At 33.8% G+C, this 16,659-nt stretch overlaps 3 protein-coding genes across 3 annotated transcripts; 2 read left to right on the top strand and 1 right to left on the bottom strand.

Annotated features, from left to right (window-relative positions):
* Positions 1-833: 833 nt before the first annotated feature.
* On the bottom strand, positions 834-2,483 carry LOC146936186 (uncharacterized). Its single transcript, XM_085757684.1, has 3 exons — positions 2,321-2,483; positions 2,122-2,212; positions 834-2,040 (listed from the first exon to the last, which is right to left on the bottom strand). The coding sequence occupies exons 1-3, from the start codon at positions 2,470-2,472 to the stop codon at positions 886-888; spliced, it is 1,398 nt and encodes a 465-aa protein (XP_085613810.1). The 5' UTR covers positions 2,473-2,483; the 3' UTR covers positions 834-885.
* A 6-nt stretch (positions 2,484-2,489) lies between these two features.
* On the top strand, positions 2,490-3,287 carry LOC146936185 (uncharacterized). The gene is made up of 2 exons (XM_085749156.1): positions 2,490-2,628; positions 2,710-3,287. The coding sequence occupies exons 1-2, from the start codon at positions 2,580-2,582 to the stop codon at positions 3,285-3,287; spliced, it is 627 nt and encodes a 208-aa protein (XP_085605282.1). The 5' UTR covers positions 2,490-2,579.
* A 1,792-nt stretch (positions 3,288-5,079) lies between these two features.
* On the top strand, positions 5,080-12,637 carry LOC146936184 (F-box/kelch-repeat protein At3g23880-like). The gene is made up of 2 exons (XM_085751173.1): positions 5,080-6,413; positions 12,342-12,637. Exon 1 carries the CDS (start codon positions 5,249-5,251, stop codon positions 6,383-6,385), a length of 1,137 nt encoding a protein of 378 aa, XP_085607299.1. The 5' UTR covers positions 5,080-5,248; the 3' UTR covers positions 6,386-6,413; positions 12,342-12,637.
* The last annotated feature ends 4,022 nt before the right edge of the window (positions 12,638-16,659 follow it).

Below are 16,659 nucleotides of genomic sequence, written 5' to 3'. Positions count from 1 at the left end.
TTTAACAGCATGGATTTTCAATTCTCACGGTTCATTTACCTTTATAAATAGAGGTGCATTTTGGAAGGAAGAAAATCATCAGAAGCAAAAACACAACACATCAAGTGTAATTTTGGAAAAAAAATGGGACACTACAATGTTCTGTGTCATATTGCATAGAAAATGTCTAAATGTTCCGTGTCTGACTAATTCGGTTCGGTTTGGGTTCAAACCTAAGAAAAACAAAAGTCAAACTAATTTATTTGGTTTAGATCACTGGGTAATTTGTTTGTTTCTTATGCCCCTACTTTTTTTTTTTTTGAAAGAAAATGTCTAAATGCCCAAACAAAAACTAAAAACCACGAGAGAAACCAATCATAGTAGCATCAACAAAAACATTTAGAGGCATAAAATTAGGAACATTATCACAAATCATTCATAGTCCCAATAGTTAGACCAAACTTTGCAAGGAGAGATTTTTTTTTATCTGCCCTAGTTGAAACCAAAAAATCAAAAAATGCCCTAGTTGAAACAAAAATATCAAAACTGCCCTACTTTTTCAGAGTTGACTGGTATGTCACAAGTTGGACTTGCGACCTACCTATGTCACAGTTCCAACTTGCGACATACCCCCTATGTCACAAGAGGCAATGGCGACATGCAAGTCTCTCAAATTTTGAAATTTTTTTGTCCTTATTATATGTCACAAGTGGGACTTGTGACATATTTATTTATTTACTTTTTCGTTTTTTTCTATTAATTTAATAGAATTAGTTTTAAAAATTTTTAAAAAAATAATTGAAATAAATATTTATGATTATTTTTTTAAGAAAAATATTTATTATTTATTAATATGACACATTTAAAAGTACAATACATTTTTGACCAAAAAAAAATTCAATACATTTAATTATTTCTTCTTCGGGCATTAGGTGGTCGTGGTCCCGTTCCACACCATGGTGCGCCAGCATTTCTTGCTGCATTATGTCGCGTTGGAGCGGGAGGAATAATTTGACGCCGAGATCTTTGACGATGAATTGGTTGATCGTCAGTTTCGTCGTTGTGCACTTGACTACTTTGACCAAGCGTCAACAAAACATCGTCTTCCCTGCTAGGCCATGTTGTATTGAGAAATTGATTATCTTCAATGGAATTCAATGATAAACGGCCCAATGACGATTGACCAAACTCGACGTCATTTGCAGGAGAAATTGAAAAATTAAATTCGGCACCCGGTGTGAATTGGGGATATAGGTCAGTTGGTGTTGGTGGGTAGTTGTAGTGTGGGTTGCTGTACATTTGGTTGTTGGCTTGGGGGTTATTTGTGTAGGATGTTCCAGGTTGGTTTAGATCATTGTAAGCATATGTTGACATGTAATCATTCATGTAAGATGACCCAATGCTTGGTGGATAATGATCTCTAGGTGTTGCGTATGGTGGTGGTGCGATAATTTGGTGCAGTGGGGTGTTGAGATCAAGAAAAGCGAAGTCGGAAGTTTGTGGTGCTAGTGTTGTTGGGTCGGTGGTTGTTTGGTAGTTGGATGGATCGGTAAATCGTTGATCAAGTCCTGAGAAGAAGCTCGGTGACGGTGATATGTTGTTGTTGTTCTCTGGTTCTGGGTCTGAAACAAACTCCGGCTCTGATTCCACGTCAAATTCCTGTTCTGCCACCTCTTGTGGATGATCATCATGATAATCAATCCTTAAGTTTGGATTGCACACAGTTGTATACCAATTGATATAATCATCACTAGGGAGTAGCGTTCTCCTTTGCACGCGAGGTAAAGTATATGCTCTTCGACTGTTCCAATGGGCACACGCTTCTGGAAATTGCGATTCAATGTCTTCATAAAATTTCTTGAACCGTTTGTCCAATTTGTGGTATATCCGCATGTCCACAGGTGGTTCTGGTATATCTTGTGGTAAGCCAAACTGGAGCTTTACCCTATTCCCCGGATGCCACTCGACTTTGTCAAAACATATCAGATAAGTGCTTGCTGTACAATCCCAAAAGTCTCGTGGTTGGCGGTGTCGAAATTCTCTATACGGCCTCCATTCAAACTACCATAAAAGAAAAGATATAGTTAAAATTCATTGAGTTACATTTTTATAAATAAACAAATAATAGTCATTATATATTACGTGTCCTTGTACTAAGCGATCAAACTCCGTTCTGTAATGTATGGTGTCATGAGATGGATTATAGTAATAATTCGAGCCCTTTCCGGTCCATCTGAAAGAATAAATCAAATAATCAATAATCTTGAAAACAATAATATTTAAAAATTAAAAATTAATAGAGAAGTAATAAAACAGAAAGTTATTATTATATCGTACTTACTTATTTCCTAACGGAAATTGGACTTGGTTATTATCATTATTATCTGGGTTTGGTATTGGTGCAATATGCTCCATCCTACAAAATGCCCAAACTTGAAGAAGGAAGTTACACCCACATAGTCCTTTTTTATCGTAGTGTGCTGCTTCACACATGCCACGATAGAGTGTCGATAAAGAGCGCTTACGATGATCCACAAAATGGATGGCACAATACTCCGACAACTCATGTGTTTTGTGTCCGACACATTGCACAAAACTTTATGCGAGCAATAAAGGATGGAGAACTTAGGAAGAAAGTTACCTGCATGGGTAAAAATCATATATCTTTCCTTCTAAATCATATGTTTTCTTTACCGTGGACATATCTAACTTTTATTTCAAACAATGCAGGATATGCCATGAATATCCCCACGTTCAATTACTACCGCAATGAAATTGCCAGAGCAGATCGACAAGCATTAGCTTGGGTCGACAACATTCCCGTCGAAAAGTGGACTCAATCACATGATGATGGTCGACGATGGGGCCACATGACGAGCAACCTAGTAGAGTCGCAAAATAACATGTATAAAGGTATTCGCGGACTCCCGATCACAGCTATTGTGAAAGCCTCCTACTACAGGTTGGGGGCCTTGTTTGCTAAAAGAGGACACGAGGCATCGGCAAGGGTAAATTCTGGGGAACCATTCTCAGAAAACATCATGAAGTTTCTGAAGGCAGAGGTCATCAAATCCAACAGTCACAGTGTCACTCAGTTCGACCGAGATAGGTATACTTTCTCCGTCCGTGAAACTATCGACCATAGAGAAGGATTGCCGATGGGAGAATACAAGGTCGACCTGCGAAGTAAATGGTGCGACTGTGGAAAATTCAGGGCGTTACACCTACCATGCTCACATGTCATTGCCGCATGTTCTAGTTTTAGCTACGACTATAAAACATTTGTTGATCATAAATTTACGAATTAATGTGCATACTCTGTATACAATATCCATTTCGATGTGGTTCACCACCAACAGTATTGGCCAACTTATGTAGGCTCAAAGGTGGTTCCCGATTCAGCGATGCGTAGAGCTAAGAAAGGTCGTCCCCCAATTACTCGCATTAGGACCGAGATGGACGTTGTGGAAAATGAGGGGAGAAAATGCGGCATTTGTAGGATGACCGGTCATTCCCGAAAAAATTGCATTAATACTGAACATCAGTAGCAATCTATGCATATTTTTTTTTAATTGTATTTGGTTTGTATTTTATTAAATTAAATATTAAATATTTGTTCTTCGTTTAAATGTATTGTACCTTTAAATGTGTCATCTTAAATCATAAATATTTATTTCAATTATTTTTTTAAAAATTTTTAAAACTAATTCTATTAAATTAATAGAAAAATCAGTAGCAATCTATGCATATTTTTTTTTAATTGTATTTGGTTTGTATTTTATTAAATTAAATATTAAATATTTGTTCTTCGTTTAAATGTATTGTACCTTTAAATGTGTCATCTTAAATCATAAATATTTATTTCAATTATTTTTTTAAAAATTTTTAAAACTAATTCTATTAAATTAATAGAAAAAAACGAAAAAGTAAATAAATAAATATGTCACAAGTCCCACTTGTGACATATAATAAGGACAAAAAAATTTCAAAATTTGAGAGACTTGCATGTCGCCATTGCCTCTTGTGACATAGGGGGTATGTCGCAAGTCGGAACTGTGACATAGGTAGGTCGCAAGTCCAACTTGTGACATACCAGTCAACTCTGAAAAAGTAGGGCAGTTTTGGTATTTTTGTTTCAACTAGGGCATTTTTTGATTTTTTGGTTTCAACTAGGGCAGATAAAAAAAAATCTCTTGCAAGGACACAATCAACTTGATTTCCTTCACAAAGAGTGTTAGACCACATAAATGCTTCAACTGCCACATAATCACAAATCCACCCATGATCCACTTGTAAATAGCATCTCTTTAACTAATTGACAACAAGGATGAGAGATCGGGCACTCATCAAAAAGAAAGTTAGTAGCTACAAGAGTCTGATTCAACATGGATACAAGAGAATAGTCAAAAAGAAAGTTAGTAGCATCTATTTAACCAATTGACAACATGAATCCTTCATAATATTGATAGTTAAAATATTTTTACAAAAAATTGATAGTTGTAGTTCTCAAAATAATCCTTAAAAAATGCAAATAAGGATTAAAAGTTAGTACTTTTTTTTAATAAAACTTTAAGGGATAAAATAAAAAGCTCGTGATTTTGTACAGACTAAAAATATATTTAAGTTGATTTTTTTTCTTACTTAATCTTTTATATGGTATGTAAAAACTCAACTCATAATGTCGAAATTGTATGATTGAACACCTTCATCTAAATTTCTTTAAAAAAAAAAAACACATTCATCTAAGTTCAATCTCAAGACTAGCAATGTGTTTGAATTTAAGTGGTGTTTATCATTCTGTCTATATACTTACTTATAAAAACATAGAGTAAATTACACTCACCTTGAATTAATCTAGCAAAAAAATAATAATTTAATACACTACAAAAAAATATTATTGTGGGTCAATTTTAATATAATAAAAAATTGAATACATATTTTTTGTAATTTTTTATTTACAATTTTATTATCATATAGTTTAAAAAAAAACTCTATTATAAAATATGAAACAACCTAAAATAAAATTAAAATTAATACAGTATGTAATTTTAAACTCTGTTATAAAATATGAAAAAAAAAAAAAAAAAAGAAGTAAGAATTAGTTCTCTCTTCTGTACTTCTCTTGAAACAAACACATAGTGTCTTTTTCCTTTTCTCGCCAATAATCAAATCATTGTACTGTTGTTACTTGTTACAGTGAATCAAACCTTATTTTGGATCCCAAATATACAATTGAGAACTCAAACCCTAATTTTTGAACATCCACTCAATGGCGCAGGTTAGCAGCAATGTGGAACAAGACCCAAACAGCATCGTCCTTACTTCTCTCTCACTCACGGCGGCGGAAACAACCACTGAAACTACCCAGCTTCCAACTCTTCCGTTTGATGTCTTGCCTGAGATTCTATGTAGGCTTCCGGTGAAATTACTCGTACAGCTTCGATGCCTCTGTAAGTTCTTCAATTCTTTAATTTCCGATCCCAAATTCGCAAAAAAACATCTTCAATTCTCAACAAAGCGCCACCACCTCATGTTAGAATGTCGTAGCATATCATGTGAGGTAGTTCTGTATGATTCGCCGATCCCATCGGTTTTTTCTACTTCTACCGTTGTTGCACAGACACAACTTTACCCTCCTGATGGTTCAAATGGACAACACTGCGTGAACGTACTGTGCTCTTGCGATGGCATCTTTTGCGTTTATGTCGAAGATGGTTCTTTTTTTTTGTGGAATCCTTCCATTAGAAAGTTTAAGTTATTGCCTCCTTTGGAAAATCCACACAAAGGTCGTCCTTCTTACCTAAGCTTGGGCTATGATCATTTCATTGAGAATTATAAGCTCATTCGTGTTTCTTTAAGAAATGAAGTTAGTGTTTATACTTTGGGGACTGATTATTGGACAAGAATCGATGACATCCCATATTCTTACTACATTTGTGGACCGGGAGTATTTGTGAGTGGCACTGCTAATTGGTTGGTAACCGATGATTCATATATTCTTTCTCTTGATTTAAAGAAGGAGTCATATCAACAACTTTTGCTACCTGATTTCGTGAACGATATTGATTCGCGGGACTTGAGTGTGTTGAAGGATTGCTTGTGCTTCTTTGCAAGTTGTCATGGGTTTTTGGATGTTTGGATCATGAACGAGTATGGAAATAAAGAGTCTTGGACTAAATTGTACAGTTTTCCTAACATGCAAGATCGCGGTTTCAATGCCTATAATGCTTTATATATTTCTGAGGATGACCAAATGTTGCTTGAGTGTTATGAGATGGGAAGTTATAATAATAGGAAGTTGGTTGTTTACAATTCCAAAACTGGTACATCGAATATTCCTGAGTTTCAAAACAATTATAAACGGATATACCCACATGTCTACATTGAGAGTTTGATATCACCTTAAGTTGGGATTCAACTGCAACATATATATGGTTAGTTTTTGTTTGTGTTATTTATTTTATGTCTGCTTTGGTTATTACTGACTTGTTGGATCATTGTTAATCAATAGTATGGTTGAACTATGGACAACCCAAGACTTGTTGGATAATTGTTAATCACCTAAGTGCCAATTTTATGTCTGCTTTTATTTTCAATGGTATGGTTAATTTGAGTTGTTGATTCTCTCTCATCTTGAATTATATTGTAAATAATCATTAATTGCATTAAATGGTTTATCGTTTGATTTTCTAAGATTTTTGTTATGATTTTGATTTCATGATGTTAAAAAGGTTTGAGAAATCCTGTACTCAACTCTGTTTACTAGTTTTTGAACTATGGAAAACTGGTCCAGAATCAGAAAATTTGTTTATTCAACTATGTTAACCAATTCATAACTAGTTTTAAAACTGTTTTTTCAACCAGCTCAGTTTGAAATCACAATTTTGTTCTCGAATTTTAAACCTTGTCGGTTAAAAAACACAAAACATGGTGCATTAAATCACAAAATCAGACCGAATCGGGTTGATTCGCAACTGCTTTGATTTGTCAGAATTGCCAGCCAGTTTGGTTTGACTCAGTTTGGTTTTTCCATGCTTAATTGAACCAAGATCACACTTGTAGTTTGGTCGACTATATTATCCAAGCAGTGTCACCACTTCCAACAGTTATTGAGTAAACTTTAAGTATTTTTTCCTTTCCAAACTTTTAGTTTACTAATGTAAAGTTCTATGCACATTCGCCTTTTCCTGAAGATAAGTCTAATATATGCACTTTCATGAGTAGCTAATCTAGCTGACAGTTCTGATTAGACCTAGGTTAATGTAAAAATATGTTATTCTGATTAAAGCATATTCCTATTCTCTATGTATATGAAACTCATAGGTTGCTATGTCATGCTCTTAAACTTGTAGCAATTCATTTATCTAGACCCTTCAGTTTTAAGGTCATCACACTCTGTTTTTGTGAGCAACATAAAGTTTTCTTCCTTGAAGAAACCATCATCTTGCTGCGAAAAGAAAGTATTAAAAATATATTTAAGGATGAGAAACAACAATTCAACAATTTGATAATATTTTGAAGCCTAAGGTCTACATCAGTGACAACTCAAAATGTGATTTAGAATTGTTACATCCTTATTGGAACTTAGGTCTACATCAGCGACAACTAAAAATTAGTTTTGATATTTCAGTTTCCACTCAGGATACAAAGAGGTAACTAGTTTTAAAAAAATTCAAACATGTTTGCAACCAACTATCTATATTTAGATGACTCGGTGGCCAACCAACCCTCTAGATCAATTTTTGGCTTACTGTAGAGCCTCCAAATCTTTTTCTATGTCCAACTTTGTAGTCATATTCTAACATGAATCACCAAAGTTATTTATTGTTTTCTGTCCCCAAACTGCATTTGTTTTCTAAATGTCGTCATCATTGTCCTCTTTCCTCCATATGATTCCTCTCTTATCTCTTCATGTACAAATATTCCCTTCTTGTTCTATGCATCAACTTTCACGTAGCTATGCTTACTTTTGCTGGTTTTGGTGCTGTTTCATGTTTGGTAAGGGGTTAGTTGTGTTGCTGTGTCAGTTTTGTTGAGCTTTTGAGCCGGGTTTGGTGATCTGCTGTGCTGTTGTTGGCCAGTTTTGGTTTGGGGGCTGCAGCAGTTTTGGAGGTGGCTAGTTCTGTTTGGTGGCCGTTGATCTGTTGCGCGGACTTGGGAGCGTGGCGCTGATTTTCTGTTCTGTTATGGCAGGGTGTCTCTGCTGTTGCTGTTGCAGCAGTGGCAGTTTTTTGATTTTGGGTTGGCTGGGTTCTCTTTGTTTGTGGGTGTGCTTAGTTGTGATGCAGGGGTATGCTTTTGTTGCCTTTATCTGTGTTGGTTGTGGCCTTGAGGTGCTGGTCGCTTGTTGTATATCCCAGCATCATGACTGAGTGGTTTTTGGTGTTTAGGAGTGCCGCTTATATACGGCCCCTTTTGTATTTTCCGCGAGTTGTGGTTGTGTCTTACACCCTCTCGTCGATGAATAATATTGTTCGTTTCAAAAAAAAAAAAAAAACTTAGATACTTCGCCAAATCCAAAAGTAGCTTTAGTGAAGGCTTAAAAATCCTCTATGGACCTCGGCATCGGAGACTAGACAAAGGCTCACTACTCACTAATAATCTGACTTGACTCTAACTCATGTATGTTAACTTGTCTCGCTGAGAGAATCGCGTAGATCTTATGTTCTTTTAAATTCACCATTTGTTTTTAGTGGATTCAAGTTACTTGACTCTTATCAAGTAGGATACTTTGGTGCTCTAATTAAATTTCAATCACACTATATACTGCAGCAGTCACTATGGGCCTGTTTGTTTTGGATTTTTTTTGAAAAAAAATCTATTTTTTTGAGTAAAAAATCACTTTTTTAGTTTTTGTTGTGTTTGTTTGAGATTTTAAAAAAATCCATTTTGCTAAAAAAATCATTTTTAGCTTCAAAATGAAAATCTATTTCAAGTAGCTTTTCCAAAATCTATTTTTTTCTTAATGCAAGGAACTCAAGTGTAAGTGTTTCAAATCTCAAAAAAATGATTTTTATGATATTAGACAAACAGAAATAGCTTTAGATTTTTTTAAAAATCTCTAAAAAAAAATCTCTAGATTCTTTTAACTCAAAATCTATTTTTTTTAAAGCTGAAACAAACGCACCCTATATCTATGTATAAGAGAAATAGGCCACAATTTCAGCTAATGTTGAAAACTTAATTTTTTCTTCAATTGCTGAAAATCATCTTAGTAAAAAATCATTATTCAGCTCAAGAAAAATCAAAAAGAGAAAAAGTTAAACTTTAAACAAGAAAAGCAAAAGTCAAAGACTGATGTATGATTTCTCTACTGTTAGTGTAGAAACTCGGTACAAAAGGCTAATCAAACGATAAACACAAACAAGGAATACACAATGCTGAATAGCGAAATTCGGCCATTTGTACCTACGTCTACGACTAGATGACAGTTTGGGATTGATATGGTCAGTCTATGTGTTTGTTATTAGCTTAATTGATTTATAACTAGTCTAGTTGATAGTGTGATACGGATTAGTGCAAAGTAATTATTAAATAATTAATACATATATGGCTCATAGTACAGGTGAGTTGCGTCTATACTTTGGACAGTGAGTGTTTGGTCGTTGGGTTTAATTGTGGATAGAGAGACCCAAATGATAGGAATCAAATGTTCATTTTCGTAGATTTTAGAGTCCTTTTTTCGGCATTCTTGTTACAAGATTTTATTTCAATCTTAATTAACTTTTAGCAATACTAGTTTAGTTTTTGGCTCACTCTTAGAAACACCTTTGCCATGGAATTAGCTCATTGTTGTGCTCTCTCATATATAGTTCTAACCTCTGCAATTCCCATTAAAGCACGTCCCTCTTCTCGTGTGTGTGTATATGTGTGTGTGTGTATATATATATATATATATATATATATATATATATATATATATATATATATATAGGGGGCATTTCAAATGAGAGGAGATTTTAAATGAGAGGGTGAGAGGATGAAATAATATCCGTTGGATTAGTTACAAGGTTCAGATTTTATATTACCTTTAGCAAGTCACGTGACCTCTCTTGCACTCCTTAACCAATCAGTCACGTTCTCTCTCTCTTCTCATATCTTCCTCACGTTTGTTCTTCTCATTCTCATTACTTCATTACTGACCTTCTGTATCTGTACCAAATTGTCAAGCTTTCATGTTATAAGGATTTTGTGTCATTAATATATTAAACTTTCCCTCAAAATTGACTTTCATATCCTGTGAAATGCCCTCTATATATATATATATATATATATATATATATATATATATATATATATATATATATATATATATATATATATATATATATATGAGGAGGGATCCATTGACTCCAAGAGTAAGTATAAAGAGTTACTCCAAATTCTAGCCATTGATTTTAATGTAAATTAATGGTTGTGATTAATCACCACTAATCCCTAGCATAAGGTTTTATTACTCCTTTTTCCTAAACAATCCACCTGAATACACGTGAAAACAATCTAAATAATGGCTATTGCAATTTTCAACTTTTGCTGTTAAATTAAATAAAAAGGTAAATCACCAGCCATTTTATTCAATAGAAGATTAAAGGAAAAAAAACCTATTCAACCGTGAACTTTTGCAATCGTGAACTCTGCAAGATGATTTGAAGAATGATCACGGAATTGCATGATTTCCAGCAAATAGTATATAGTTTTCATCTTGTGATTCATTCATTGTTTCTTATTGAGGTAGAGGCATATAACATGTTCCAAAGAGTAAGCCATTAATTTGAGAATCAAGATTTCTGTGTAGTTGTTATTTAGGAAGAAGGAGCATTAAAACCCTATGCTAGTCATTACTAGTGATTAATCACAACCATTAATTTACATTAAAATCAATGGCTAAGATTTGGAGTAACTCTTTATACTTACTCTTGGAGTCAATGGATCCCTCCTCTCTCTCTCTCTCTCTCTCTCTCTCTCTCTATATATATATATATATATATATATATATATATATATATATATATATATATGAAACTCGTCATAGGTTGCTTTATCGTACCCTAAAACCTGTAGCAGTTCATTTCTCTAGACCCTGCAGTTTTGATCACACTTTGTTTTTGTGAGCAACAGGTTCTTATACCACTTTCTCTTTTGATTATCATATACACTATATGATATACTTCACATTTATATAAATGGTTGTTCTTTAGCTTTATGAAACTTATAGTGAAGTTGTAATGCAATTCTATGCCTCATTTATTTCTCTGGTATTGAGAATAAGAAGGAATGTTGCATATGTTTGAGTATATTCAAAATAAGGAAAAGATGAGGTTATTAACAGAATGGCAACATGTTCATCATTATGTGTATTTTGATATGTGGCTTAGTTCTCATCCTCACTGCCCTCGTTGTAGAGCTTCCCTCCACACATGTTAGTCATCAAGTTTCTAAAGAAATTGACATGTTATTAATTTCTCAGTAACTTTATTTGTTGTTACGACTTGTTGGTGCTGACTTAATCATATAGTACATTCAGTTTTCAATTAAGGGTTACTATTACCACTAAGTTGGTTTTGATGGTGATTATTATTTGAAACATTTTGGTTTTTGTTGATATAATAATGTTTTCTGTTGCGCCCGACTGAGAGAGACAAAGTTAGAGGTCGCACTTGCGCCTTGCACAAAAAACCAATTTGTTTTTACGATCTTAGCTGCGATTATGCAATTTCAAGATATTGTGCGGGACGAGTCAGATCGTGAAACTGCAATTGTGCGGGACGAGTCAGATCGTGAAACCGCACAATCTTACAGTCTAAATCACGAACCATGATAGTATCCAATAATTCAATTTGACAATGAGCGTCTTATGGTTTTTTTATCTATTGCTTTTTGATAGTGTGTATGGACTAGAAGGTAACTGATTATTCATCTTGAATGATTAATGTGAAAATGGATGTTTTGTATATTTTGGTCTTTTATTTCATCGATGTTATGAGTCGTAAAATGTGTTAGATGTGCATAAGAATTTAATCCTCACTAAAATTTACAGAATAATATGATTTTTTTTTTTTTTTTGAAGGATACAGAATAATATGATGATCATATATCTTTGCAGAAAAACAACTTACAACCGAAGATATATGATCATCATATTATTCTGTAAATTTTTGTGAGGATTAAATTCTTATGCACATCTAACACATTTTACGACTCATAACATCGGTGAAATGACCTGAATATGATTGAAATAGTATGGTTTGAGATTGTAATGAAGTTCCCTTCCATATTTGTTCTCAAATATTTTAAACGCACCTGAAACCTCAAAATAACCCTTATAGACTTGTAACATTATAGTTGAAATGTCTCTTTTTCAGGTTGGTCGTGTCTGTTCGTTTCAATAGAAGGGTTATTCACTGTCTGAATTGCTCGAATTCATTTTGTGGTCTGGAAGTTTGCTGAAGATGGTTCTGGAACTTCCAAAGTTCTGTTTGATTATTTCTTATGGAGTTAAACTAGATGAGGTGTAAAAAACTATATGTTCTGAATAGATACTGTAAACTTGTGTCTACTTTATTGTTGTATGTTGTTTGCCTTGATGGAACAATACAGGTTGTGTGATTGTGAAGCATATTGAAATGGATAATAATTGGAGGGTTTTTTAATTGCAAAATGCATTTGGATGTTGTATTTTTATCTTTCGTCAAGTGCATTTGATGCAGTAGAAGGCACTGGGTACTGTGGTTGGTATTTTCTCCATGTTTTAATTGTGACTGTTGCGCAAATATTTTTTTTTTCTTCTTTAATTTACGGTTATCTGGTATTGTTTATGGTTTGATTCTTCGTCTTCTTGTAATTTTATCATTGTGTGCATGTCTTCCTCAATGAATATCAAGTTGGCAGAATCAAAAAAATGATGAGCAGAACTTAAAAATGATGAGCAGAACTTCTTGGCATTGAACTTGTCAATATGCATGGAACTTGTTCTCTGTCACTAACCTTATTTCTAAATTGAGCAAAAACACAGCATGCAGTATTAATTTTGGTTTTGTGCTATATGTTATTTGATTCCCTTCGTCACGGATTTATATCCAGTCTTTGTATCTGAGCTTTGTCTTCCTCGCTGTTGTGCCTAGGGATAGTAAAATTCATAGTTTGATGGACCATGAGATGGACACTATATTGGCTGCCATTCATGTTCTAATAAGAACTTGACAGAACTTGGGTTTAACTTTCCTTATCGCAAATGCATGAAATATGTCATGAACTTGATACTGTCTTATAATGAAATTTACGTAGTTTTTCACTCTTGCAGTCTCTGTTCTTTTCTGTTACGCAATTTTTCTCCTTGGCAAAAGTTTTTGAAGGCCTAAGAAAATCACTTGGAAAACAATATAATTCTCAAGCATGGTTATGCTACATGCCTATTACCTAGATATGGATATGGAATTTTTTTTCCTGTGAGAAATGGATATATTTCTTCTCTGATATTTTTTTCCCTGTGAGAATACAATATAATTCTCCGCCATACAATGGAAATTACCTCATATGGTGACCAACTTTTTTCAGATTTAAAACATGTTTACACATTATCTGAAAGTTGCATTATATATAGGGTTAAATATGTTTTTGGTCCCTATAAAATTGCGACCTTCTAAGTTTAGTCCTTACTTAATTTTAATAGTTTTTTTAATCCCTACGAAAAAAAAATTTACTTATAATTTTAGTCCCTGCTAAAATAAATTTTGTTTAACTATCCTTGAACTCTTAAATTTTTTAACGATTCTTTTTATACAAGTTTAGAACACTATGAAAGGTTCTTTTACTAAAATCTATAATTTTTTAACATGAAATAAATTAAATATGAATTTTTTAAAACGACAAAAGTTTAAGATATAAGTAACAAAAATATGGACGTAGAAATCAAATTTTTGCGATATTTTTTTCAGAGGACCTTTTAATAACGTTCTTAACACGCATGTAAAAAATTGTTGAAAAACTTAAAGAGTTTAAGCATAAATTAAACAAATTTGGATTGAGTAAGGACTAATATTGCGTGCATAAATTTTTTGTAGGAATTAAAAAAGCTATTAAAATTAAGTAAGGACTAAACTTACAAGGTCGCAATTTTGTAGGGACCAAAAACATAATTAACCCTTATATATATTTTCGCGAGTTCATGCTTTGAGATTTGAAGTTTAAGTTATGTATTAATCACATATGAGTGAAAAATAATTTTCTTTCCGTAAATCTCTAATTTTTCATGACAAACGAGAGTCTAATATGAATGCATGTATTTTATATGAGTGTTCAGCTATTACTTAATTATTCCTAAAAAAAAGAAGCTTAAATATGCTTTTAGTCCCTGCATTTTCATCAGATTTTGACATTGATCCTTGCACTTTTTTTGTTTGGAATTAGTCCCTGCACTTTGTAAAAATATTGGTATTAGTCCTTCTGTTAATTTTCTGTTAAAAAAAACATAAAACTATTGGTATTGGTCCCTGCACTTTGTAAAAATATTGGTATTGGTTCCTGCACTTTGTAAAAATATTGATATTGGTGCCACGTGGCGTGAAATGATTGGGCCACATGGCACTCCGTTAGTTTTGTGTTTTTTTTTTAACAGAAAGTTAACAAGGGACCCATACCAATATTTTTACAAAGTGCAGGGACCAATGACAAACAAAAAAAAGTGCAGGGACCAATGTCAAAATTTGATGAAAGTGCAGGGACCAATGACACATTTAAACCAAAGGAAAAAAAAACTATTACTTAATTTTATAAAATGAATGCAAGTACTAAAATTATCTAAGTACACCTTGACTTTTTAAAAGACTCTTAGTGATTCACCACTTTTAGCGTACCTTGTACGGGATGATCCACTATGGTGCTTCACGTGCATCTCTTACGAATTAGATAGTGAGTGGTTGGATTGATTAGATTTTTTAAACAAGCGGATTGATTATATTTAATGGTTGAGATTTGATGTAAGTTTTTTAAAGCATAAATGTACATCTGGATTGTTCTCCAAGATTTCCACCACCTTTTTTTTTACCTTCATATTCTTCTACACAAGAAATTTTCAAAAGGCGTGAAAAGCTTAATAGAAACTGTGGTGCTGGCTTGATATGTATAGAGATTTTTATTTTTATTCTATTTGTTTTAAGTTATGAAGCAAAGCATGTAATAGTTTTTAGTATGATTGAAGACGACAAGGTCATCTCCAAGGTTTAGACATGGCAGTGGGGCGGGGCGGGGCGGGGGCGGGTTTAAGCATCTTTGTCTCCGCCCCGCTTCCATGCACCTGTCCCTGCCCTCGACCCCAAACTATATTGGGGGTAAAAATTGAACATCCAACTCCGCCTTCAATGGGGACGGTTCTACCTTGCAAAAACTCTATTTTTTTTTTATACAATATTAAAAAAAAAATGCATATTTTTCATTTTTTTATAGCAAGAAAAAAAAATTATATTAATAATTAAAAATCTAATAAACTTTTTTCAAAAGAGCAAAAAATTCTAATAAATGTTTCTAAAGAGTAATAATTATAATAGTTATGTGGAAATAAGATTATAAAATTTAATAAAGTAAATATTAAAAAGTGGGTGCGGGCGGGTATAAGCATCCCCTGGCCCCGCCCCCGTACTAAAAACCAAAATTTCCCCCACAGCCACACTCAGTATTGGAACTGTCCTAGGTTCGGTCAGGAGTTCACTGAGGCGGTCTGCCTCAACAAGAGGGCTATGACGGGCTCTTTTGAGCGTTTTGATGGGTCCGAGGAGGCTATGGACCACTATTTTGATGTCACCAGAGGTCGAGCTCAGGCTAGAGAGCAGGAGATCCAAGCCGACTTTGCTGCTGGTGGAGCCCAGTCTAGGTACCACTTTGTGGAGGACTCTTATGCAGAGGAGAACCCCAGCACATGGATTTCGGAGGACCAGATGCAGGATTGAGTGGACTACTGATGGTCCAACTCATTTTTATTTTTTTGTTTTTGTTTCAGCACTTTGCTTATGTACTTTTAATTTTATGTTTGAACAATTTTTATTTGCTTTGATGAAGTTTAACTCGGTTGTACCCCCCGTTATGTAATTGTTCATGAACTTGTTTATTATTGATGAATTTGCTTGTTTACTTGACCTTTTACAGTTCAGTAACAAATATTTGTTCAAGTGGTATTCCGAAAGTTCAAAAGGAGGGGTGACTTGTGATTTAAAAGGCGAAGTGTATGACAGTTAAAGATAGGTAGTCACAACTCCCAGATATCATAACTGTACGGTTCATGGCCAAATTTTATTTTTCTAATTTACCTATAAAGAGTGTTCCATGCGTTTACATTTCTAGAACTTGCATTGTTTCTCTATTGTTGATTGTTCTTTGTCATTAGTACACTAAGGCAAAAGTGTTTGGTCCTGTGAGCCTTTTTGAAGCCTACCCTGATTTTAAGTGTTATGTTTATCCTTTTTTAAGCCAAATTGAGCCGGTAGGTTTAGAACTTTTTGCTCGGTGACAAACTACATTACAAGCTTAGAGACTTTTAGGACTTGTCTCATATTGTTTTTCTGAGTTAGACATTGTAGAATGTTGCTAAATATTAAGTTTGAGGTTGCTATTGGAATTTGCAACCAATTAAGTTTGGGGTGGGGGTACTAGAGAACAAAGAAAGAACATTATCATGAAAAATACACACAA

The sequence above is a fragment of the Medicago sativa genome, chromosome 3, assembly GCF_051527215.1.
Source record: "Medicago sativa cultivar Bolivia chromosome 3, Bolivia_mono, whole genome shotgun sequence".
Taxonomy (NCBI): domain Eukaryota; kingdom Viridiplantae; phylum Streptophyta; class Magnoliopsida; order Fabales; family Fabaceae; genus Medicago; species Medicago sativa.
This window is presented reverse-complemented; position numbering and strand designations above follow the sequence as displayed.